The sequence below is a fragment of the Phascolarctos cinereus genome, unplaced genomic scaffold (assembly GCF_003287225.1).
Source record: "Phascolarctos cinereus isolate Bilbo 61053 unplaced genomic scaffold, phaCin_HiC Scaffold_9;HRSCAF=440, whole genome shotgun sequence".
In the NCBI taxonomy this organism is placed as follows: domain Eukaryota; kingdom Metazoa; phylum Chordata; class Mammalia; order Diprotodontia; family Phascolarctidae; genus Phascolarctos; species Phascolarctos cinereus.
The window spans coordinates 198,266,313-198,293,045 of record NW_027556402.1 but is presented as its reverse complement, the minus strand read 5'-3'; the positions used below and the strand labels follow the sequence as shown (position 1 = coordinate 198,293,045).

Here is a 26,733-nt window from a genome sequence, read left to right as displayed (position 1 = left end):
GTGAGACTGAAAAAGTCTCTACAGCAACAGCAGTGGCAGCTTCAGGAGCTCTCAGCCCAGAGATCAGACAATGAATGAGTCAGAAAGAGATTGCAGGAGAATCATTGCTGGCCCCGGGCAGAGCTGGTACTGATTGGCAACTCTATTGCCCATACGTAGTTCTAGGTCACAAGGCAGAGAGGGGTGTTAGCACTTATAGCTGCAGGGAAGCAGGGGCCTTTCCTGAGTAAAGACCAGAATGCAGGCAAGAGGAGCAGGGGTTATACCTCTACTTGGATGACACCAACTTGGAAGCACTGAAAAAATTACAGATCACCAGAACTAACTCTGAAAACATCAGCAGAAAAAAGCCTGAAGCTTGTGACAGTGCTAGGATTACAACCAAAAACCACCTACTCAGAAAAACTGAGTCTAGTCTTTGAGGGGGAAAAAAGGATATTAAATAAAATAAAGTTTCAAGCATTCTTAATGAAAATATCAGACCTGAATAGAAAATATGACATTTAGACAGAAGACTCAAGAGAAGCATAAAAAGGTAAACATGAAAGAGTAACCATAGGGAACTCAATAAAGTTAAACTGTTTACATTCCTATGTGAAAAGTTGCTGTTTGTAACTCCTAAGAACTGCATTATTAGGGCAGTTAAAAGTTTACATAGAGGAAGATATGAATGTGAATCGATCATGTTGGAATGATCTCTCCCAAAAATGAGGAGATGAAAAAGAGAGATAATCTGGAAAAAAGGGGAAGGGGAAAGTTGAATGGGAAAATTTTTCTCACATAAAAGGTGTGTATAAGGAAGAGCTTTTATAATGGAGGGAGAAATGGGGGGGGAGAGTGATGATTGAACCTCACTTTCATTGGAATTGGTTCAAAAAGGAAAGACTATAGATACATACTCATCATGTATAGAAATCCATCTTATCCAACAGGGAAATAGGAGGGGAAGGGAATAGAAGAGAGAGGATGATAAAAGGGAGGGTGGATTAAGGGAAGCAGTGGTGAAAAGTAAAATAGATTTTTGAGGAGGGTCAAGATAAAAAGAGAGTGAGAAGAATAAGTAGAAGAAAATGGGATAAAGGGAAATATACAGTTAGTAATCATAACTGTGAATGTGAAAGGGATGAGTTCACCCATAAAATGAAATAGGGTATCAGAATGGATCAGAAACAAGAATCCAACAATATGTTGTTTACGAAAGACACACTTGAAAGAGAAAGAAACACACTGAGTTAATATAAAGGACTGGAGCAGAACCTAATATGCTTCAGCTGAAGTAAAAAAGACAGGAGTAGCAATCATGATCACAGACATAATTAAAAGTGATAATAAGGGAAACTACATTTTGTTAAAAGGTACCATAGACAGTGAAGCTATATTTAAAAATGTTAAAGCAAATTTCTCTGATGAAGGCCTCATTTCTCAAATATATAGAGAATTGAGTCAAAACTTATAAAAAATAAGAACCATTCCCCAATTGATAAATGGTCAAAGGATATGAACAGGCAGTTTTCAGAAAGAGAAATCAAAGCTCTCTATAGTCAGATGAAAAAATGCTCTAAATCACTACTGATGAGAGAAATGCAAATTAAAATAACTCTGAGGTACCATCTAACATGATGCATCAGAAATGACAAGTGCTGGAAGGGATGATGGAAAATAAGGTACATTAATGAATGGTTGATGGAGTAGTGAACTGGTCCAACCATTCTGGAATACATACTGGAACTATGCCCAAAGGGCTATAAAATTGTACATACCTTTTGACCCAGAAATACCACTAGTAGGTCTGTATCCCAAATAGAACAAAGAAAAAGGAAAAGGACGTATTTTTACAAAAATATTTATGAGGGAGGGCAGATCAGGTGAAGCAGTAGACAGAAGCAAAACACTGGTGAGGACAGAAAGGGTGAAAGGAGAGAGAGGATAAACAGGAGGAAAAATAGGATGGAAGGAAATATATAATTAGTAATCATAACTGGGAATGGGAATGGGATGAACTCTCCCAAAAAATGGAAGTGGATAGCAGAATGGATCAAAAACCAGAATCCTACAATATGCTGTTTACAAGAAACACACCAGAAGCAGAGAGACACAGAAAGAGTAAAGGTAGGGGGCTGGAGCAGAATATATTATGCTTCAGCTGAAGTGAAAAAAACAAACAGGTGTAGCTACCTTGATCTCAGAGAAAGCAAAAGCAAAAAAAAAAATGATTTCATTAAAAGAGAAAGGAAACTACATCTTGCTAAAAGGTACCATAGACAATGAAGTAATAGCAATACTAAGCATATATGCACCAAGTGGTATAGCATCCAAATTCTTAAAGATGAAATTAAATGAGTTATAGGAAAAAAATAGACAGCAAAACTATACCAGTGGGAGACTTTAATTGTCCCCTCTCAGAACTAGATAAATCCAATCAAAAAAATACACCAGAAAGAAACTAAGAAGTTGAATAGAATATTAGAAAAGTTAGATATGACAGACCTTTGGAGAAGATTGAATGGGAACAGAAAAGAATATGTCTTTTTCCTCGGCAGCACATGACACCTACACAAAAATTGACTATGTATTTGGACACAAAAACCTCAAAATCAAATTTAGAAAAGCAGAAATATCCTTTTTGGATCATAATGCAATAAAAATTAAATTTAACAAAGGGCACTGGAAAGATAGATTAAAAATTAATTGGAAACTAAATAAAATAATCCTAAAGAATAAGTGGGTTGAAGAACACATCATAGAAATAATAATTTCATTAAAGAGAATGACAACAATGAGACAACATACCAAAATTTATGGGATACAGCCAAAGCAGTACTTAGGGGAAATTTTATTTCTCTAAATTTTTACATCAACAAAACAGAGAAAGAGCAGGTCAATGAATTGGACATGCAACTAAAACAAACTAGAAAAAGAACAAATTAAAAATCTTCAACTAAGCACCAAATTGGAAATCCTGAAAACTAAAGGTGAGATTAATAAAATTGAAGCAAGAAAACTATTGAGCTAATAGATAAAACTAGGAGCTGATTTTATAAAGAAACCAAGAAGACAGAGAAGTCATTGATTAATTTGATTTAAAAAAAGAAATAAGAAAAGCAAATATCCAGTATCAAAAATGAAAAGTGTGAAATCACCACAAATAAAGAAAAAATTAAAGCGATCACTAGGAAATATTTTGCCCAATTATATGCCAATGAATCTGACAATCTGACTGAAATCAATGAATACTTACGAAAATATGAATTACTCAGATTAACAGATGAGGAAATAAAATGCCTAAATAACCCCATCTTAGAAAAAGAAATTGAACTAGCCATTAATGAACTCCCTAAGAAAAAATTCCCTGGGCCAGATGGGCTCACAAATGAATCCTACCAAACATTTAAAGAACAATTACTTCCAAATCTATATAAACTATTTGGAAAAATAAGCAAAGAAGGAGTCTACCAAATCCCTTTTATGACACAAATATGGTGCTGATACCTAAACCAGAAAGAGCTAAAACAGAGAAAGAAATCTATAGCTCAATTTCCCTAATGAATATCAATGAGAAAAATTTGAATAAAATATAGCAAACTGATTACAGCAAAATATCATTAGAATCATACACTATGGGATTTATACTAGGAGTGCAGAATTGGTTCAATATTAGGAAAACTATCAATATAATTTACGATATCAATAACAAAACCAACAGGAATCATATGATTATCTCAACAGATGCTGAAAAAGCTTTTGACAAAGCACAACATCCATTCTGATTAAAAACACTGGAGAGAATAGAATAATGGGAGCATTCCTTAAAACGATAAGCGGTATCTATCTAAAACCATTAGCAAGCATTTTCTGTAATGGGGATAAGCTAGAAGCCTTCCCAATAAGATCAGGGATGAAGTAAGGATGCCCATTATCACCACTATTATTCAATATTGTACTAGAGATGTTAGCCAAAGTAATAAGAGAAGAAAAAGAAATCAAAGGAATTAGAATAGACAACAAAGAAACAAAACTATCACTCTTTGCAGCTGAGATCATGGTATACTTGGAAAATCCTAGAGAATCAATTAAAAAACTACTTAAAATAATAACAACTTTAGCAAAGTTGTACGATCCAAGTTAAACCCACAAAAATCATCATCATTTCTTTATATGACAAACAAAGCCCAGCATCAAGAGACAAAAAGAGAAATTCCCTCTAAAAGAACTGTAAACAATAAGAAATACTTGGGAGTCTACCTGCCAAGACAAACCCAGGAACTAAATGAACACAATTAGAAAACACTTTTCACACAAATAAAGCCAGATCTAAACTAGTGGGAAAATATCAATTGCTCATGGATAGGCTGAGCCAATATAATAAAAAATGACAATTCTGCCTACACTAATTTACTTATGCAATGCCATACCAATCAAACTACCAAAAAAGTATTTGATAGAGCTAGAAAAAATAACAACAAAATTCATCTGGAAGAACAAAAGGTCAAGAATATCAAGGGAATTAATGAAAAAATACAAAGCAAGGTGCCTTAGCAATACCAGATCTCAAACCATGTTATAAAGTAGTAATCATCAAAACTATCTGGTACTGGCTAAGAAAGAGAGTGGTGGGTCAGTGGAATAGATTAGGTACACAAGACACAGTGGTAAATGACCATAGAAATCTATTGTTTGATAAACCAAAAGACTCCAGCTTTTGGGATAAGAACTCTCTATTTGACAAAAACTGTTAGGAAAATTGGAAAACAATAAGGCGCAAATTAGGTATAAACCAACATCTCATACTATATACCAAGATAAGGTCAAAACGGGTACATGATTTAGACATAAAGGGTGATAACATAAACAAATTAGAAGAGCAATGAATAATCTACCTATCAGATCTATGGAAAAGAAATGAATTCATGAACGGCAGATAAAAAGCATTATGAAATGTAAAGCAGATAAGTTTGATTATATTAAATTAAAAGGCTTTTGCACAAACAAAACCAATGCAACCGAGATTAGAAGGAAAGCAGAAAGCTGGGAAATAATCTTTACAGCGAGTGTCCCTGATAAAGACCTCATTTCTCAAATACATAGAGAATTGAGTCAAATTTATAAGAATACAAGCCATTATCCAATTGATAAATGATCAAAAGATATGAACAAGCAGTTCTCAGAAGAAGAGATCAAAGCTATATAGTCACATGAAGAAGTCTCTAAATCACTGTTGATTGAATAAATGCAAATTAAAACAATTCTGAGGTACCACCTCATACCTATCAGATTTGCTAATATGACAAGAAAAAGAAAATAATAAATGTTGGAGAGGATGTGGGAAAATTGGGACACTGATGCTTTCCTGGTGGAGTTGTGTACTAATGCAACCATTCTGGAGAGCAATTTGGAACTATGACCAAAGGGCTAGAAAACTGTGCATACCCTTTGACTCAGCAATATGACTACTAGGTCTGTGTCTCAAAGAGATCATACAAAAGGTAAAAGGACCTAGTATGTGCAAAATATTTATAGCAGCCTTTTTCATGGTGGCAAGATATTAGAAATTGAGGGGATGCTCATGGAGAATGGCTCAACAAATTGTAGTATATGAATGTAATAGAATACTACTATGCAATAAGAAATGATGAGGAGGCAGATTACAAAAAAACCTGGAAAGACTTGTATAAACTGATGCAAACTGAAATAAGCAAGATCAGGAAAACATTGTACACAATAACAACAACACTGTGTGATGATCAACTATGAATGACTTAGCTCTTCTCAGTTAACACAGTGATCCAAGAAAATTCCAAAGGACTCATGATGGAAAAAAAATGCTATCCACACCCAGATAAAGAACTGAATGCAGATCAAAGCATGCTTTTTTCACTTACTTTTTTTTGGTGTTTTTTTTCCCTTTTAATATGTTTCTTCTTCCACAATGATAACTAATATGGAAATATGTTTTACATGATTGCACATATATAACTCACATCAAATTGCTTATCATTTAAATTTGGAACTCAAAAACTTGTAAAAATGAATGCTAAAATTGCCTTTACATATGATTGGGGGAAAAAATAAAATGCTATTAAAAATATTTATAGCAGTTTTTTTTTGTGGTGACAAAGAACTGGAAATTGAGGGGAAGCCCATCTTTTGGGAAACGGCTGAGAAAGCTGTGGCATATTAGTGTGATGGAGTATTATTGGGCTATAAGAAATGATGAGGTGCAGTGGTTTCACAAAAAGATGGCAAGATCTATATGAACAAAGGCAAAGTGAAGTGAGAAGAATAAGGAGATCACTGTATACAGTAACGGCAATGCTGTAATGACAATCAGCTGTGAAAGATTTTGCTACTCTAATCAATGCAGTGATCCAAGACAATTTCAAAGGACTCATGATAGAAAAATGCTATTCACCTCTCGAAAGAGAACTGATTTAACTCTGAGTGAAAACTGAAGTATAATTTTCTCACTTTTTTGGCTTTTTTTTTTGCAATATGGCTAATAAATATGTAAATATGTTTGTTGATTCCACATGCATAATTGATATCACATTGCTTGCTTTTTCTATGGGTGGGGAAGGGTATAAGAGAGAGGGAGAGAATTTGGGACTTAAAATTTAAAAAGAAAAGAATGTTAATAGCTGTGTGATCCTAGGCAAGTCACTTAACCCCAATTACCTAAAAAAAGTTAAAAATAAATAATAAAATTTTAAAATAAAGACAAAAATAGAAGGAAGATGAAAAAAAGAAGAAAATAGAAAAGGTCTGAAATTTCTTTTTATCAGAAACTTTTTATCATTAAGACCAAAATTGGACTCTAAGCCTCAGATGTGCTTACAGAATAGGTAGAAAAGAAAACATAGATGGTTAAAACAGTAAGAATGGACCAAGTCTAAACAGAGGAAATCCATGCAGGAGACGTAATTGTGAGCGCATTCTAAAGACATCTAAAGCAGGGAAAGATATCAAAGTTGTGGGGGAAAAAATCTCAAATCTTTTTAATATTGAAAAAAAGTGACTAATAGAATATCAGCAACTATCAACCTATATTTCTGCTTTCCCATCTACACAAAATGTTATGAGAAACATCCCCACATGCATCAAAAGCATCTTTCCAGAGGTAGCAGGAAACAGATGAACTTTTATAAGCAATATTCTACAGCAGACCTTATTTTTACCATCACATAAATGACTGAAAGATATAGAATACAAGATTCCACTGTAACTTTTTATTATGCAAAAGCATTGGAGGTAGTAGAACAAATTCCACCTTAAAGACTCTCTTCCTAAAGGTGTTACCCATACATACATCAAAATCATTCAATATTCCTTGACACATGGAACAAAAAAAGATAACCTTGTTCAATAATCCTCTTATCATAGATATCCGGTCAAGTATAAAACAGGGAGACGGATGCTAACCAAAGGTGTATGCTGTTGTCATGGAGGAGATTCAGCACAGAATCCAAGGTGAAGAGGGATTCCCAATGAAATCTTCCAGATGTTTTTGTTTATGGATAATACCATTCTGATTGCATGAAGCCCTGTAACACTGGAAAGCCCCTGGAAGAGATCTCTAACCACTCAAAGAGTTTCACTTGATCATATAAACAGGAAAGTGTAAGTGGACGAATAATATCTTTTGCCATATTGTGGCATGTTTCTAAAGATATACATATCTGTGTAGTTGTATAAATAAAAATGAATCAGGTTTATTTTCACAATTCTTAAGTTATAATCTATAATGACTCCACTAAAGGCGGAATAAGGAATGACAGGAGTTGTAGAAACAATTATTACACTAAGGGGACAGAATATATAATAAAACGATGAACCAAAAGTGAACAAATCTACCTCAAAAGTTATATATGGAGGAAGGCAAAAATCCAGAGAGTTCTATTAAAAATAAACACCATTTTCTACATTTTCCTTTTATCAAGTGTAATTATGAAGCACATAACATACAGAACAGAGTGGCACTAGGTTTCATTAGAGATAATTGGTACTATAACATCCTCTCTGAAGTGAAAATTAGCCTCTAGAGTGTTAAGAGGCAGCTCAAACCTGATTTTAAAAGATATGAAGCTATCAGTTTTTTGTACACCCTTATAAACTAAAATATGTAACTCAAGCCTACATTTTGTTATATGGCCAGTATACAGCACCATCGTGTGGCCCAAGACATAACTCTTTCATGCTGTAGTTCAATTAAATACATATCATAGTTCAGGGGCAAGATTATATATAGTTCAGTCTTTTGTAAGACATTCTGCATATTTATCAACTTTGCAGATATTCTTACTGCTGTCATGTAAAACAGTGATAATTTTAAAAATACGTTTTAAAATGTCCCAAATTGTCCACACTCTCTCCAAAAATGAAAGCTTGTTTAATCATTTAGAAGAAACTATATAAATCTGTTAGCTATGTGTTATTTGGCTTGGGTTAGATGAATTTCAAAATGAAATTATCAAATGTAACATTCTCAGTAATGAAAAGATAAATATGTTTGCCAAGTTCCAATGTGTTATTTCTGTCTCTGGCACACCCAATTCTTAATCACTGCCAGAATTGAGTGAGAATTAATAAGAGGATTTAATGAAAGGCTCTCATTATCACATTATGAAATAATCTACTTTGGTCATATTTAATTTAATTTTTTAGGTACAAATAGATAAACCAAAGAAAAGCTTTAGGTAAAAATTAAAGAACAAAAGCATTCATCAAATATGACACTTGATATAACAAATGAAATCTGACCACCCCATTGTCACTACAACCTTATACAATCATGGGAGGTCCTAAAATAAATTCAATTATATAAAATAGCTAATAAAAGTTCCAATCCAAAATTGTGGCATATCAATGGCCTAGAACAAAAGACAATGAGAATGAGAAAGGACCCTAGGTGTCACCTACATCTCCCCTGCTCAGTGTATAAATTCCTTCTTCAATATCCTGCATTACAGGTGATCATCCTTCCTCTCCTTGAACACTCTCAGCAATAATGTATTCGCTACCTCATAAGGCAGGCCCATTCTATTGTTTGGACTTCTCCAGTTGTCAGAACATTCTTATGCTAAAAACCAAAATTGTCTCCCTGCATCTTTCATCTACGAGCCCCAGTTTTGTCTGGACAAACAAATCTAATGCCTCTTCAAGAGTATAGTTAAATTAGGGCAGCTAGGTGGTACAGTAGATAGAGTGCCAGCCCTGGTTTCAGGAGGACCTGAGTTCAAATCCAGCCTCAGAGATATAACACTTACTAGCTCTGTGACCCTGGGCAAGTCACTTAACCCCATTGCCTACCCCCCCCCAAAAAAAAGAGTGTAGTTAGATGACTATTTTGCTATAAATCAGTGGTCTGTCTTGAAAATTTTAATCATACACTCCATAAGTAAATTTTTTTACTCAATATATTATATTTACTTCTTAACAAAAACCACAATGCACTAATAATTATGTACATTATAAGACTTATACAAAAAGGAAAATTGAAAAAGTATGAGATAAAGATAAAAAATTATCTAATGTTAAAGTCAATAGGGGGCCATTACAGCTTACTGGTTTGGGAACCATCATGATTAGACCTGAACTTTTGGAAAAACAACTCAGAAAGCTGTGAGGAGGATAAGGTAGAGAAAGGAAAGATTTGAGGCAAGGAAACCTATTAAGAGATCATTGCAATAGTTCTGATGAAAGATGACCAGGGTTTAAACTGGGGTAGGGGCTATCTAAGCAGGAAGAAGGAGACAGATGCAAATTTGATGTACAGGTAGAAATAACTGGCCACTAAATGGCTAGAAGATAGAAAGTGGAAAATCAAGGATAACGCCAAGGTTCCAAACCTGGGTGGTTAGAAGGATGGTGTTGTCCTTGACAGAAATAAGAAAGTTTAAAGGATATATATGTTGGGGAGAATAATATGATCTCAACCTATTCATATCTGTTCATCCTGTGCTATTCATTCTTTCCCACTGAAAGATAAGATTGTCAGGGCGGTGGGGGGGGGGGAGAACGACAGTAGGGGACGGACAATGGGTATTTAGGGGATGGAGATTTGTGCCTTCACAGTTGCCACAGGTAACTGGGTAGGATTAGGTTATAACCATCTTGAGGGGCCCACACTGAAGTAACCACATAGGAGGCTTATGGTGAGAGGGGGCAGAGTAGGGTAGCACTGAAGAAGGTGATGTCATTGTTTTATATATAATCCAATCCAAATTCAATCCAATATAATCCTCATACCTGGATATAACTGTGGGTAGGAAATAAAACATTATCCTACTTTCCAACTGGTTGATCACAGACCACTTGGAGTGGACTCACCTTGACTCATTGAGATCACTCTGTGGCCTCCACTTTTGAAATCATTGCTAATAGGAGGTATTTATATACTAGATAAGGTGTAAGACCAGAGCATCTTTAAAGTTCCTTCTAACCCTAAGATTCTATTTTTCTATGACTTTTTGACCTAGTAAACAAATCTACTTTCTATCTATGGCTTATCTTTCTATCTGTGGCTTACTAATTCCTAACTCTGCTTTCAGTTATCATTCCCTTCATTCAGAATGTTCTCATCTACCCTCTTCACTGCTCTATGTCCCTGTGTTCCTTCAAAATCTAGCTTTAAAATTTCTTCCTTCCAGAAAGACTTTCTGGACTAACCTTATACAATTCAAATCACTTATTTTACACAATGTCCCCTAAGCACTTGGTAGTTGCCATAATCACATAAGTATGCCTTTAAAGTAGAATAGTAGGAAGGTAACAGCTATTGCCAACAGCCCTAACAAGAGTATCAGACTATCTAATTCTGAGACTGCCTACAGACAGCAGTTAATAGTATAGACCTTTGGCCTACTGTTGTTATTTAATCTTATCCCTATATTATTGCTATAAAGTTAATGATACTGAAAGGCTATTTAAGGAGGCCAATCTATACCCCTATTTAATCATTCACAGGAGGACTAAACCTTTCTTCTCTATTATTAATCAGTCAATCAGAGGTATAAACTAAGTGTGAACAAGACCTAGTCATTACCACTGACTCAATCAGTCAAAAGCTTTCCAACTAGATACAACAGGAAATGTAATGAGAAAAGTCTTATCTTGTGTTGCCTAAATAAAAATTAGCTAGTTTGGAACTCAAGCATTCCAGTATCTGCCCAGAATAGAGGGAAAAAAGTAGTTCCAGGTAAGCCCCCAAAAAGGGAATGGCTTTGAAAGAAGTCTTTACCCCAACTCCTGTAAAAAGGTCTGAAAGATTTTAATTTCTCATTAGGGTTCTATCAGTGTCCCCAGAACAGCAATGATGGCATTAGCATCTCCACTTTGAAGCAAGGACAAAGTCATACAGAAAAGGCCAATGAACAAGAACTATAGAAGTAAACTATACCATACCATACCATATACAAAGTGTTCAACACTTTGAGGACTCCAGCTAAAAGATTTCCAGGGGCTACAAGTTGACACATATGCTTGAAGTTTTAGCTCTCTTTCCCCTGGATTCTGTATGTTCTTGTGGGAGACTGCATCACAGACTTTTCAGTGAATATTTTATACCCACTGCTCTTCATTTATCACATTAGGATATACTGCTTTCTGAAAGCTAATTAAGTCTGTTTGACTAATTGACATCAACTGATAATCATTGAGGGAAGCACAACAGTGGCTATATGAACAAAAATATTTATAGCAGCTCTTTCTGTGGTGGCAAAGAATTGGAAATTGAGGGTATACCCATCAATTGAGGAACAGACAAAAATGTTGTGATATATGATTGTGATGGAGGACTATTGTGCTATAAGAAATGACAAGTAGGATGGCTTCAGCAAACATGGGAAGACACATGAACTGAGGCAAAGTGGAGTAAAGTAGAACCAGGAGATCATTGTCCACTATAATAGCAATATTGTGGTGATAGTCAACTGTGAAAGACTTAGCCACTCTGATCAATACAGTAATCCAAGACAACTCCAAAGGACTCATGATGAAAAATGCTATGCTCCTCCACAGAGAGAACTGATACACTCTGAGTGCAAACTGAAATATAATTTTCTCACTTTTTAAATTTTTTTGCTTTATTTGCCACATGTCTAGTATAGAAATATGTTTTGTATGATTTCATATGTATAATTGATATAACTGATATTATATTGCTTTCCTTCTATGTGGGTGAGGAGGAGGTGGGAGGGAAGGAGAGAAGTTGGAACTCAAAATAGAAAAAAAGAATGTTAAAAACAAAAAAAAATAATAAATTTGTGAAAGTAATAAAATAATTGTCTCTTAATTAACTCATTATAATTAATATTAATAAATTCTAACGGTTCCCTACTGCTTCTAGGATCAAAGCAGTTTTCTAAAAAAAACCCTTACAACCTTGTTCCAACCTGCCTTTCCACCTTTATTATACATTACTATCCTTCTCACATGCTACAGTATAGCCAAGGTGGACTTCTTGCCATTCCTCCAGTGTACATATAAAACTGGCTACACCATAAACTGAAGAGTAGTGAAGAGTGAGATTTGCCCATATACCAAAGAACTCTTGCTACTAGTACCTTTCTAGACATAAAGGTAGCAGGGCAGCTAGGTGGTACAGTCGATAGAGCACTGGCCCTGGGTTCAGGAGGACCTGAGTTCAAATCCGGCCTCAGACACATAACACTTACTAGCTGTGTGACCCTGGGTAAGTCACTTAACCCCTACTGCCCAACCAAAAAAATAAAATAAAATAAAATTTAGACATAAAGGTAGAATAAAGAATAGCATTTACTGTGTATTTAGGTTTTATTTTTCTTGACTGAGGACACTCTATTGGAAATGAACAAATGCATTTCTAGACAAAGTTCCCAATGTCTGAGAGAAGAATAATGATATTTATTTTTTAAAAACTAACTTACAGGTTTCCTGGCTGAAAGTCTGCCACTCACAGTTCCAGTCTGATTCCATGTTGATGCAACAAACCCCTTTAACAATAAAAAGAGTCACTTTAAGATCAGTATAAATAGTTAAAAACCTGTCTAACCATGTTATCCACTTAATTCACTAGAAGATACTAGATGTGACCTTTTATGGACTCAAAAGAACTTCTGGGCCTAAATTCCCCCCTTTGCAATTTCTTTGGGAATTATTCAGTCTCTAAAGCAAGGTCCATCTATGGGGAGAGAGGGGACAATGTTCCATCACCAAATAAGTCCTTATTGTAAGTATGTAGGGTCAACTGAAGCACGGAGTTCTAGGAGGTAATAACTACTTGAACATATTACAATGAATCCTAAAGTTGTTGGTAATATGTAAAACACAGATTGCATATTAACAATGTCATGGTTTAAGTTTTGGAGAAATACTAAGCTCTCTTCATATATCCCTTTAAAACCTCATAACTTCAGCACTTCTTAAAGTGCCTACCATGTTTAAGGCACATAAAACCTTATCTGTTTGTATATAAAACACACTGCCAATCTCAATACTCATTTCTTCATCATGAAATTCTCAATCTAGTTACCTTTCAGCTTCTACATTAAGGGACAGGAGGGCTTGGAATATAATATTCCAGAGGGCAAAGGAGAAAGGATTACACCCAAGAATCACCTACCCAGCAAAACTGAATATAATCCTTTAGGGGGAAAAATGGATATTCAGTGAAATAGAGGACTTTCAAGTATTCTTGATGGAAAGACCAGCGTTGAATAGAAAATTTGACTTTCAAATACAAGATTCAAGTGAAACATGAAGAGGTAAACAGGAAAGAGAAATCATAAGGGACTTATTAAGGTTGAACTGTTTACATTCCTGCGTGGAATATTTGTAACTCATGAGACCTTTGTCAGTATTACGGTAGTTGGAGGGAAAAAATTATATGTATGTGTATATACAGATAGATAGATAAATAGAGGGCACAGGGTGAGTTGAAGATGAAGGGATGATATCTGGAGAATAAAATTAAGGGGTGAGAGAGGATTATACTGGGAGAAGGAGAAACGGAGAGGTAGAATGGTGTAAATTATCTCACATAAAACAGACAAGAAAAGGCTTTTACAGTGGAGGGGAAACGGAAAGGTGAGAGGGAATGAGTGAATCTTATTCTCATCAGATTTGGCTTAAGGAGGGAATAACATACACACTCAATTGGGTATGGAAATCTATCTTACCCTACAGGAAAATGGGGGGTGGGGTGGGGGAGACAAGACAGCAGGGAGATGATAGAGGGGAGGGCAGATTGCAGGAGGGGATAATCAGAAGCAAACAATTCTAAAGAGGGATAGGGTCAAAAGAGAGAATAGAATAAATGGGGGGGCAGAATAGGAGTAAGGGAAATATACTTAGTTTTTCACAACATGACCACTATGGAAGTGTTTTATATGACTACACATGTATAACCTGTATCAAGTTGCTTGCCTTTTCAATGAGGATAGGTGGGGCGGGAGGAAGGGAGAAAATGTGGAACCCAAAGTTTTAAAAACAAATGTTAAAAACAAAATCGCTTTCACATGCAACTGGGAAATAAGATATACAGGCAATGGGGTATAGAAATCTATCCTGTCCTACAGGAAAATAGAAGGGAAAGGGGATAAGAGAAGGGGAGGAGAGATAGAAGGGAGAGTATATTAGGGGAAGAGGTATTCAGAATGCATGCCATCTTGGGGTGGGGGGGAGGGACAAGATGGGAAGAAAATTTGGAACTCAAAATCTTGTGGAAGTAAACGTTGAAAACTTAAAATGAATAAAGAAAAAAAATCTAGTTACCTTTCTCATGCATGACAGCAGCCCATCCACAAAGGTTGATTTGACCTTATGAATCTAAGTGATTAAAAAATTAAGAGTGATTTTCTCTTTAATTTAAATAAGAAAAAGTTTCAGAGAAAAACTCACATTTTCAGTAATCAGACTTCCCCTCATTTCAATAAAGAGAAGGAATAAAAATGCACTTTTCAAAAATCACTAATAAATGACACCAAAATGTACTTTTATGTTGCCAAGGATAGCTCATTTAACCAGGGTGAAGGGAATTGGGGCAGTAAATTCCTTAAAGTCTTATGGGCTGGATACTGACAATATTCAGATACCAATTTAAGATCAAAGTACAGAGTGGCTTACAATTCAAGGACCTCTAATTTCACCAGTGTGGATACTCATCATATGGTTATGGATTCTAACACTTAGTATGTCTACCAGCAGCAGCCGCAGCACCAGTAAGTGGGAGGTTTCTGAGAGTTGTGGCTGAAAGTTTTGTAATCATGTAACTAATCTGATGGTAAGTATCTCCAAATTTAGCAGGTCCTTAGACAAGACACTTATAGTCCATCACCGAGAATTTACTGAAAGTCCTTCTTGCTTGGTAGACAGTGTCAGAGCTCGCACTCCACTGTTATCACCTTCAAGAAATCCTGCTAGCATGAAGTGAAGTAGGGCTTAAATGGAGGTACATAGTGACGATAGCTCAGATTCAACAAAATACAATAAAAGTTTTAAGTACTGTGAAAATAAAGTTTGAGTAAACTCTTGAAAGAAGCTCACTGTTTTCCATTTGAATTGTCCGGGGAAGATTCTGAAGACCACCTCGCAGGATAAGATACTGAATGCTAAGGTCATTTCTCAAACTAAACTGCCAAGCATTCAAACTCTACTGCAGAGAACACACTTCCAGTGGGATGGCCACATTATTTGAATGCCAAACGCATGCTTGCCTACAAGACTATTTTAGGGAGAACAACTCACACAAGGCAAGTATTCACATGGTGGTCAGAAGAAGAAATACAAGGACACTCTCAAAGTCTCTCTAAAAAACTGTGAAATCAATTGCATGACATGGGAGATGCTGGCAAAGAAGCACCTAGCGTGGCATACCCACATCAAAGAAGGCATTGTGCTCTATGAGCAAAGCAGAATTGTAGTAGCTCAAAAGAAAGATGCGATGCACAAATTTAAAGAATCCATCCCAAATGTTCACACAGATTATTTGTGCCCAAGCTGCGGCAGAGCATTCCAAGCTTGTCTTGGTCTGATCAGCCACAGTTGGACACAATGTAACTTGACTCTAAACACAGTGGTGTCATTTTGGTCCTCTTCGAACACGAAGGACAACAATCAACAACCACTGTCTAGCAGGGAGACGTAGAAGTCATAGTGAAATAGTCCAAGTCCTCAAAATTTTGCTTCTGAATTTTTTACAAAGAACCAAGAAGCCCTTCAGTTTATTTTACAGATGAGACAACTAAGGCCAACAACATGACATAGTAGAGAGAGTTCTAGACTTGAAGTCATGAATACCTGGGTTCACTTCTTCTCTCTTGGTCTCAGGTTCCTTATAAGGTCACACTGGGCTCCATATCTATTATTCTAGGGGAGAGGGTAGTGACTTAGCCAAAGTCACGCAGTTATTAAGTACCAGAAACCTCATATGAATTCAGCTCCTTTAACTCTGAGTCCAATTCTCTTTAATAATCTTCTGGCTATTTATAAGAAGGTATATTATCTGAAACAGGGCTCATCACAGTGGTGAAACATACATGACAATGTCAAAAACTCTAAAGACACAGTATTAGTGAGGGACCAAGGTGACAACATCTAAGTGTCTTGAGGCATTTGAACTGTCCCAAAGAATCTCTACTACTAGGCCCATCATACTATATTAGACATTTTGAGATCATATTAAACATGGAGTAAAATTCTCATTTAAAAGAATGTTTTAACACCAGATATATATATATATAGATATATATATATATAGATATCTATCTATCTATCTATCTATATATAGATAGATAGATAGATAGATATATTTGTTAGGGGAGTTAAAGATTGTTTTTTATTTTATTTTATTTTTTAATTTTTTTTCCCATATGCTTTTGAGTTGAAAACTTTTTTCTCCCTTTCCCCCCTCCCACCCTCCTCAAGACGGCGCACAATCTGACATAGGCTTTACATTTACATACCCATTAAACATATTTTCACATTAGTGAAGTTGTAAGTAAAAATTAAAACCAATAGGAGGAACCATCAGAAAGATGAAACAAAATTCAACTTAAGGTAAAATTAAGTGAGAGCATTCGACTTCCATAGTTCTCTCTTTGGATGTGGACAGCATTTTCCATCCCGAGGCCTCTGGAGATGTCTTAGATCCTCGTATGCTGAGAAGCATTCGGTTTAACATTCTTAGTTTTTGCATAACGTGGCTGCTATTGTATACAAAGTCCTCTGGGTTCTGCTCACTTCACTCAGCATCAGACCATATAAGTCTTCCAGGTTTTTCTGAAGTCAGCCTGTTCATCATTTCTTATAGAACAACAGTATTCCATTACATTCATATACCACAACTTGCTCAGCCATTCCCCAGTTGATGGGCATCCTCTCAATTTCCAATTCTTTGCCACCACAAAAAGAGCTGCTATGAATATTTTTGTACATGTGGGTCCTTTTCCCATTTGTTTGATCTCTTTGGGATATAGCCCTAGAAGTGCTATTGCTGGATCAAAGGACCAGATATATTTTTTAAGTACAGCTCAAGAATCACTTAATTTTTTAAAAGAAAAATACTGTATGTCAGTTAAATGCTCATCACCCTGATTCTCCCCACCTGTTACTCTCTTCTACCATTGGGCCATTATGCTATCATGCTGCCCTATAAAACAATAGGGAGTAGAAAACTTTCCCTTCCAACTTCTTTAATTCTCAGGCTTCATCCAGCATCTGCCTTGCTAGGTCAGAAAATTGCTCACCTAAGACCAGTAACCTTCAACCAATGCATTTTCCCAAGAGGATTTTGCGTCATTTTTTCAAACAGCTTCCAGAATAAGTTGGCTCATGAATGTGACCTCTACGCAGTGTGAGAATACAAGAGTAAGGAAGGAAAGACATTCTTCACTCCCCATTTAAAGCTATGGAAAGCATCCATCTAGGGATTTACTAAAAGCAGAGAATCAAGCACAGTATTCATATTATAACCTATTCTCCCTGCCCTGGCCTTTCAAGCAGGTTTTTGTGAAGGATATAACCTTTAATAGGCTGGGGACAAAAGCAGGGAATGGGTCCCACCTTTTCATGAATGGGTAGATTGTCTTTATACACAAAGCCTGCTTTGCACTATAGCTGATGATAAGAAAGCAACAGAGCCAACATTCTGGCTGCAACATAGGAAATAACTATCAGCACCAAGGAGACCTTTCTATCCTTATTTAGAAAAAAATAACTTACCTGCCTATATTTTAAAATGATCTTGGGTAAAGGATGAAGATCTTGCAAAGCATTTAACTAGAAAATAGAAATAAATATTAACAATTCCTTCAATTCAATAAACATTTGTTAAGCATCTATTACATGTGAATCACTGTGTTAAAAACTTGGAATAAAAATGAAAAATAACATCATCTCCTCTCCTCAAGGATCAAATAAGAAGTCCAGACAAAATGTACTAGGAAAATATGAGAGGAAGAGATCACTATTTAATTGGGAGAATCACAGAAGGTTCTACAGAGGACTTACTCTGTGAGCCAGATTATAAAAGAAGGGGATTTCCAATATTGGGGATGAAAGGAGAGTACCCCCCAGGCATAACAGGGGAACCATCAGTGTCAATGCAGTCGCAAGAGAATGAGTTCAGCATTTAAACTATTAATTTATAGTTGAACAAAACTTAAGAGTAGATATTTAGTTTACAATATTTTCCAAGAATGCAGTTTTGTAATAACTCACTTCCCTGTCCTGTTTCTAATCACTCCTTCCTTCTAAAAGCATTTTAGTGCTCCAGCCAAACTGGTCTACTCTGTTCTGAGAACACATACTCCACTTTCCTATCTTTATGTTTTTGTTTATACTTTGTCTTATTGCTCTCACTAAACACAACCCCTCCCTCAACTCCAACCGTTGAAATTCTACCAATTCTTCAGGATGTGGCTGAAACACAACTTTGTCCAGGAAGCTTTCCCTGATCCTGCTCCTCAGACCTCAAATAAGACTTTGTTTATACCTTTATTATGTACTTTTCAGGTTCTATTTTATTTTATAGTTATTTATGTGCATGTCATATATTGTTCTCATCACCACCACAAGACTGCTTGTTCCTTAAAGGTAGTAGCATTCTCTAATTTACTTTTCATTTCCCTTCCAATTCTCTTTTTAATTTTTTTAGAATGTTTTATTTTATTTTTTCTTAATCACATGTAAAATTAATTTTAACATTCATTTTTAAAATAATTTTTGGATTCCAAATTTCCTTCCTCCTTTACCTCCCCATTCCTTGAAAAGGCAAACACTTTGATATGGATTTTACATGTGTAGTCATGCAAACCATATTTCCATATTAGCCATGTTACAAAAGAGAACACAAACCAAAAAATAAATAAATAAAAATAAAGAAAGTTTAAAAAGTATGCATCGATCTTCATTCAGACTTCATCAGTTCTTTCTCTGGAGGTGGATAGCAATTTTCATCATAAGTCCTTCAGAATTGTCATGGATTGTTGTATTGCTGAGAATAGCTAAGTCATTCACAGTTGATCATTGTACAATATTGCTGTTACTGTGTACAATGATCTCCTGGCTCTGTTAACTTTACTTTGTATCAGTTATACATCTTCCCAAGTTTTTCTGAAAGCATCCTGCTTGTCATTTCTTACAGCACAACAGTATTCCACCACAATTATATACCACCACTTGTTGAGCCATTCCCCAACTGATAAGCATCCCCTCAATTTCTAATTCTTTGATATCACAAAAAAGTTGCTATAAATATTTTTGTACATATAAGACCTTTTCCTTTTTCTTTGATCTCTTTGGGGTACAGACCTAGTAGTTGTATAGTTGGGTCAAAAGAGCATGCACAGTTTTATAGACTTTGGGGCATAACTCCAAATTACTCTCCATAATGTTTGGATCAGTTCACCCACTCCACTAATAGGGAATTAGTGTCTCAATTTTTCTACATCTCCTCCAACATGTCATTTTTCTTTTCTGTCATATTAGCCAATCTGATAGGTATGAGGTGGTAGCTCAGAGTTGTTTTAATTTTCATTTCTCTAATCTATAGTGATTTTGAGCATTTTTTCCTATAACTATAAATAGTTTTGTTTTCTTCTTCTGAAAATGGCCTGTTTATATCCTTTGATCATTTATCAATTGGGGAATGACTCATATTCTCATAAATTTCACTCAGTTCCCTATATATTTGAGAACTGAGGCTTTTATCAGAAAAACTTGCTGCAAAAAATTTCCCCCAGTTTCCTGCTTTCCTTCTAATCTTACCTACATTGGGTTTTTTTGTGCAAAACCTTTTTAATTTAATGTGATCAAAATTATCTATTTTATATTCTTTAATGCTCTCTATCTCTTGTTTGATAATAATTTTTTTCCTTGTTTATTTGTCAGATCTATGGAAAAGGGAAGAATTTAGGACCAAAGAACATATAGAGAGCATTACAAAATATAAAATAATTTTGATAATATTAAAAAAAATTTTGCACAAACAAAACCAATACAATCAAAATTAAAAGGAAAACAAAAACCTAGGAAAAAATCTTTACAGCAAGTATCTCTGATAAAGGCTTAATTTCTCAAATACAGAGAATTTCATCAAATTTATAAAAATACAAGTCTTTCCCAAATTCATATCCAAGTTATCTACAGTCATATGAAAAAATGCTCTAAATCATTATTGAATAGAGAAATGCAAATTAAAACAACTCTGAGGCACTACCTCACACTATCAGATTAGCTAAGATGACAAAAAAGTTATAGATGGTGGAGGGGATGTGAGAAAACTGGAACACTAATGCAGTGTTGGTGGAGCTATGAACTGATCCAACCATTATGGAGAGCAATCTGGAACTGTGCCCAAAGGGCTGGAAAACTGTGCATACCCTTTGATGCAGCAATACCACTGCTAGGTATATATCCCAAAGACACAAAAAAAGGGAAAAGGACCTAACTGTACAAAAATGTTTATAGCAGTGACTGTTGTGGTGGCTAAGAATTGGAAATTGCTGCCTATTGGAAAGGGATGCCTATCAACTGGGGAACGGCTAAACAAGCTGTAGTATAAGATTACGATTGAAAACATTGTGCTATAAGAACTGACAAGCAGGATAATTTCAGAAAAACCCAGAAAGACTTACATGAACTGATGCAAAGTGAAATGAACAGAACCAGGAGAACACAGTAACGGCAATACCATAAGACGAAAACTGTGAATGACTTAGCTGTTCTCACCAAAGAAATAATCTAGGCCAATCCCAAAAGACTAATGATGAAGCATACCATCTACCTCCAGAGAAAGTACTAATATTGTTTGAATACAGACTAAAGTATGGTTATTTTTCACTTTCATTCTTTTTCTTTTAGTCTAGGCTTCTTGTACAAAATGACTAATATGGAAATGTTTTAAATGAATGCATATATATAACTTATATCTGTCTGCTTACTATCTCAGTGAAGGGGAGAAGAGAGAGGGTAGAATTTGGAACTCAATCTTTAAAAAAAACAAATGTTTAAAAATTGTTTTAACATGTAATTGGGGAAAATATATTAAATTAATGCGAAAAAAGAGTAGAGACTATAAAAACAACTTGATCATTGAATATAACAACTTTAGCTGATGTGGGATATATTGTCCAGCTAAAGAATTAGTCATAAAAATGTATTTAAATAAATTATTCTCTTATCCATAGGCCTGACAGGTAAAGTATTCCATGTTCCCCTAATTTGCTTTGTAATTATGTTTATATAATTCCTGATTTTGTCTTGGCAGGTAGACTCCCAAGTATTTTATATTGTCTGCAGTTATTTTAAAATGGAATTTCTCTATCTATCTCTTGCTGCTGGACTTTGGTACTAATATACAAAAATGCTAATAATTTATGTGGATTTATTTTTATTCTGCAACTTTGCTGAAGGTGTTAATTATAGCAACTAGTTTTTTAATTGATTTTCTAGGATTCCTTAAATACACCATCATATCACTTGCAAAGAGTGAGACAGTTTTGTTTCCTCATTACCTTTTCTAATTCCTTCAATTGTTTTTTCTTCTCTTATTGCTATAGCTAGCATTTCTAGTACAATACTGAACAATAGTGGTGATAATGGATATCCTTACATCATCTCTGATCTTACTAGGAAGGCTTCTGGCTTATCCCCCATTACAGATAATGTTTGCTGAAGGTTTTGGATAGATACTACTTATCATTTTAAGGGAAGCTCCATTTATTTCTTTCCTTTCTAGTGTTTTTAATAGGAATAGATGTATTTTGTCAAAAGATTTTTCTGCTTCTACTGAGATAATCATATGATTTTTATTGGTGTTGCTATTGATATGGTCAATTATGCTAATAGTTTTCCTAATATTGAAGTGGCCCTTCATTCCTGGCATAAATCCCATCTGGTCACAGTGTATGAACCTTGTGATATATTGCTGTAATCTCCTTGCCAGGTTGTAATTTTAAAATTTTGCATCAATATTCATTAGGGAAATTGGTCTACAATTTTCTTTCTCTGTTTTTGCTCTCCCTGGTTTAGGTATCAGCACCATATTTATGTTGTAAAAGGAATTTGGTAGGATTCCCTCTTTGCCTATTTTTCCAAATAGTTTACAGACTATTGGAATTAATTATTCTCTAAATGTTTGGTAGAATTCATTTATGAATCCTGGCCCTGGGAATTTTTTCCTTAGGAGCTCATTGATGGTTTGATCAATTTCTTTTTATAAGATGAGGTTATTTAAGTCTATTTCCTCTTCGGTTAATCTGGGCGATTTGTATTTTTATAAATATTCATTCACTTCACTTAGGTTGTTAGATTTATTGGCATATAATTTGGCAAAATAGCTCCTAAAAATTGCTTTAATTTTATCTTCATTGATGGTGAATACACTCCTTTAATTTTTGACACTGGTAATTTGGTTTTCTTCTTCCTTTTTAAAAATCAAATTAACTAATGTTTTATCTATTATATTGGGGTTTTTTTCCCCTAAAACCAGCTCCTAGTTTTCTTTATTAGTTCAATGGTTTCCTTACTTTCAATTTTATTAATCTCTCCTTTGATTTTCAAGATTTTCAATTTGGTATTTAATTGGGGATTTTTAATTTGTTCTTTTTCTAGTGTTTTTTTTTAGTTGCATGACCAACTTATTGATCTATTCTTTATTTTACTGATGTAAACTTTTAGAGACATACATTTCCCCTAAGTACTGCTTTCACTGCATCCCCTTTCAATTCTCAATTAGAAGTAAGGCTTAAAATGCAAATAATCAACTTTCAATTAAGATAATGACATTAAAGGTATTAAAGTTCTCCATATAAACACCAGGAAATATAAGAAACAGATTCTAAAAAGACCAATAATGAGAAAACAAACAAGATGCAGAATTGAGTTCCTCTATAAGTTCAAGATAGCGCACACACACACACACACACACACACACACACACACACACACATACACATAAATGACAGTTATAGTAGAGGGGTCATACCAGGTAAACACATAAGTCAAATGAGGCAGGAAAGGAATCTATATCAGGTAAGATAGTACAAACTCCAGAAATAGACCTGAAGCCATCTAGATCTCTGAGATGGGGGCATAAGGGGCAGAAAAAAGTTATCATGAGCTCCAGTACTCAAGGACCCCCTAACTTATCATAATAGAAGCAATGGGCAGAACCAGTCTCCAATAGTCAAAGTATAGGGAGACAGGGACAACTCAGAGCTCGGCCACTAGAAAATTAGGGGTGAGATAGCAGTGAAGCTGTACAAGAGGTCTAAGACTACCATGTTCTCCAACATCCCATAAGGAACATCCCGTAAGGAAAGTCAAGGCCACAATAGGGAATGAAATCAGCTTCTGACTCAGTATCATGGAAAGAGAAGAAAGAGACCAAAGGAGGCCTAAACTTAGAAGTGGGCCACTAAGGCTGTCTGAAACAAAAGTTAGGGATTAAGGCAGAGGATAGGGCCTAATACCAGCCACCCCATCTGGATTAGGTACAAAAGCAAGATAGGACCAAACAAGGCCTATCCATATATCCAAGACTGCCAGAGTAGACTGGCCTGAACATAAAATTACAATCTAAGAACTAAAGCTGAAAATAGTAGTAAGCAATAGAAAACATTAAACACAATGAAGAAATACCATGGATTAAGAGAACACCAAAAGGTAAGTCCATAAAAAGGAATTAACCCTACAGCAAATACAAGTAGATCCTCAGAGGAAAAAAAGTGGTTTCCCATAAGGACTCTAAGAATAAATGGAAGAGATTAAGAAAGAGATTAAAAATAATATTAAAAATGAAATTGGAGTTCAGGAGGGAAAATGTAAAGGAAAATAAATAGCATAGAACAAAAGTTAGAACACATTAAGAAAGTAGTATACTCCCTGAAAAATAGAAGGAAACAAACAGAAACCAACAGCTCCATAAGACAAGAAATATTAAAATAAATTTAAAAGATTGAAAAAAATAGAAGAAAATACAAGGTTCAAAACCAATGACCTACAAAATAAGTCAAGGAGAGATCATTTGGGAATTCCTCAAAAGGATGACCAAACAAAAACTTAAATGTCATATTTGAAGAAATCATAAAAAAAGAAAACCCTATTAGAGCAAGAAGACCCAGTAAAAATAGAAAAAAAAATTAACTCATTGCCTCATGAATGAAATCCCAAAATAAAAACACCCTCTAAAGGGAAACCCAAAACACAAAAGTTCCAAATCAAAGGAAAAATAGTGAAAGCTGTCAGAAATAAATGATTCAGGTTCCAATGAACCATAGGCAGTATCATAAAAGACTTAATAGTAATTACTGTAAGTGGGTGGGGGGGATGGATCTTGGAATATAATATTCCAAAAAGCAAAAGATAAAGACTTACAACCAAGACTAACTTACAATATAAAACTAAGCATAAAACTACAAAAAAATTGGACTTTTAATAGAACATAAAACTAGAGCATTTTTAATAAAAAGACCAGAACTAAATAGAGTCCAAAATGTGGGGAAAAAAATATCAAGAGACACTTAGAAAGGTAAAGAAATTTGAGCAACTGGAAGGATGTAAATTATGATGAAATGTTCCTTCTTAATCCAAACATCTTCAAGTTTTACACAAAAATAAGATAAACACAGGGCCTGTGTATGATTTTGTTCCATTTTTTTTGTTTGTTTTAGGAGAGGAAAGAAAGAAGAAATAAAGAGAAGAAAGAAGGAAGAAGACAGTAATTTACTATTTTATATAAATGGAGTGTGGGAGAAGAGTACACAAACATGAAAGAAGTGGTAACACAATTACACACACAAACAAAAAGAATGCTTGGGGTAGAATTATATTACCAGAGAGAGAGAAAGGAGCCAAGGCAAAGGGGAAATAAGAGAGTAGAATCAGGTAGAATCACAAATGAAGCAAATTTCAACTCTAGAAGGCTCATCACAAAGCAGGGGTGAAATAAAAACAAAGAAGGCACTAAAACCAGCAATCAGGGTCTGGTCTGGGTGAAGAAAGGAGGGGTAGAAGAGTAGGAACAAACCACTCAAATACAGCTCAATACAATTAATCAAATTCCTGCTCTTTCTCCATTCCCCTTTATTCTTTCCAAAGAGCAGGGCTGCCAAAAAAGAAGAAAATATGTAAGAGGTTAGTTATGTAGAAAGGAAATTCACAATTAATAACTATAAAAGGGAATGTGAATTAGATATAAATACCCATAAAATGATGACATATGTAGGAGAATAGATTAGAAAGCAAAATCCAAGAATATGTTGCTTATAAGAAACACATTTGAAACAAGAATTTACAGAATTCACTTGAGGGCCTAGAACAGAATTTATTATGTTTCAAGTGAACACAAAAAGCAAAGTTGGCAAGACAACAGTAAAAATAGACATGGCTAAAAAGTAAGCACATAAACTACATTACACTTGCAGGCACCACAGATAATGAAATAATATCAGTATTTAATATATATGTACCAAATGGCATAGCACCTATGCAACTGAGAGAAAATTAATCAAACTATAAGAAGAAAGAAATATTAAACTATATTAGTTGGAGATTTCAACGTGCACCTCTTAGGCATACATAAACCTAATAAAAGCAAGAAAAAAGTTAAAGAGCTGAATGGAATTTTAAAAAATATATATATATTGTAATACAATTACATATAGTAGGCCTCTGGGGATTAGTACATGAGAATAGAAAGGAATATATCTATTTTTCAGCTATGTATAGCATGTTTACAAAAACTGATCATATGTTAAAGCATAAAAACATCACAAACAAATGTAGAAAAGCAGAAATATTAAACACACACTTTACTGATCACAACACAATAAAATTATATTCAAAAATGGCCTTTGAAGAAAGGATTGAAAGTAATTTAAGCCTGAAAAATTGGTGGGTCAAACAACAAATCACTGAAACAATAGACAATTTTATTGAAGTAAAGAGTAACAATGTAGCAAGATATAAAAGCATGTGGGATGCATGGGAGGAAACTATATCTGCAAATATTTTCATCAATGAAAAAAGAATAAATATATCACTAAATTAGATATACAATTATAAAATCAGAAAAGCAACAAATCAAAAAAACCAACCAAATAAAAAAATAAAAATTCTAAAAATCAAAGAAGAGATTGACAAACTTGAAAACAACAACAAAAAATAATTGAATTGATAAAACCAGGAGCCGGTTTTTTGTTTTGTTTTTGTTTTAGCAAAGATGTCATTATATCATGGTAAGAGAATTATACATTATGA

The 26,733-nt window shown here is 34.7% G+C and overlaps 1 protein-coding gene across 1 annotated transcript in view; it reads right to left on the bottom strand.

Moving 5' to 3' along the window:
* The window catches only part of POLN (DNA polymerase nu), a 329,088-nt gene that overhangs the window by 234,961 nt on the left and 67,394 nt on the right, over positions 1-26,733 (bottom strand). The window contains exons 11-13 of the mRNA XM_078148556.1: positions 18,193-18,249; positions 14,746-14,799; positions 12,900-12,965 (exon numbers count right to left, since the gene is read on the bottom strand). Of these exons, the coding sequence (XP_078004682.1) occupies positions 12,900-12,965; positions 14,746-14,799; positions 18,193-18,249 (177 nt within the window). The remainder of the gene's footprint in view (positions 1-12,899; positions 12,966-14,745; positions 14,800-18,192; positions 18,250-26,733) is intronic.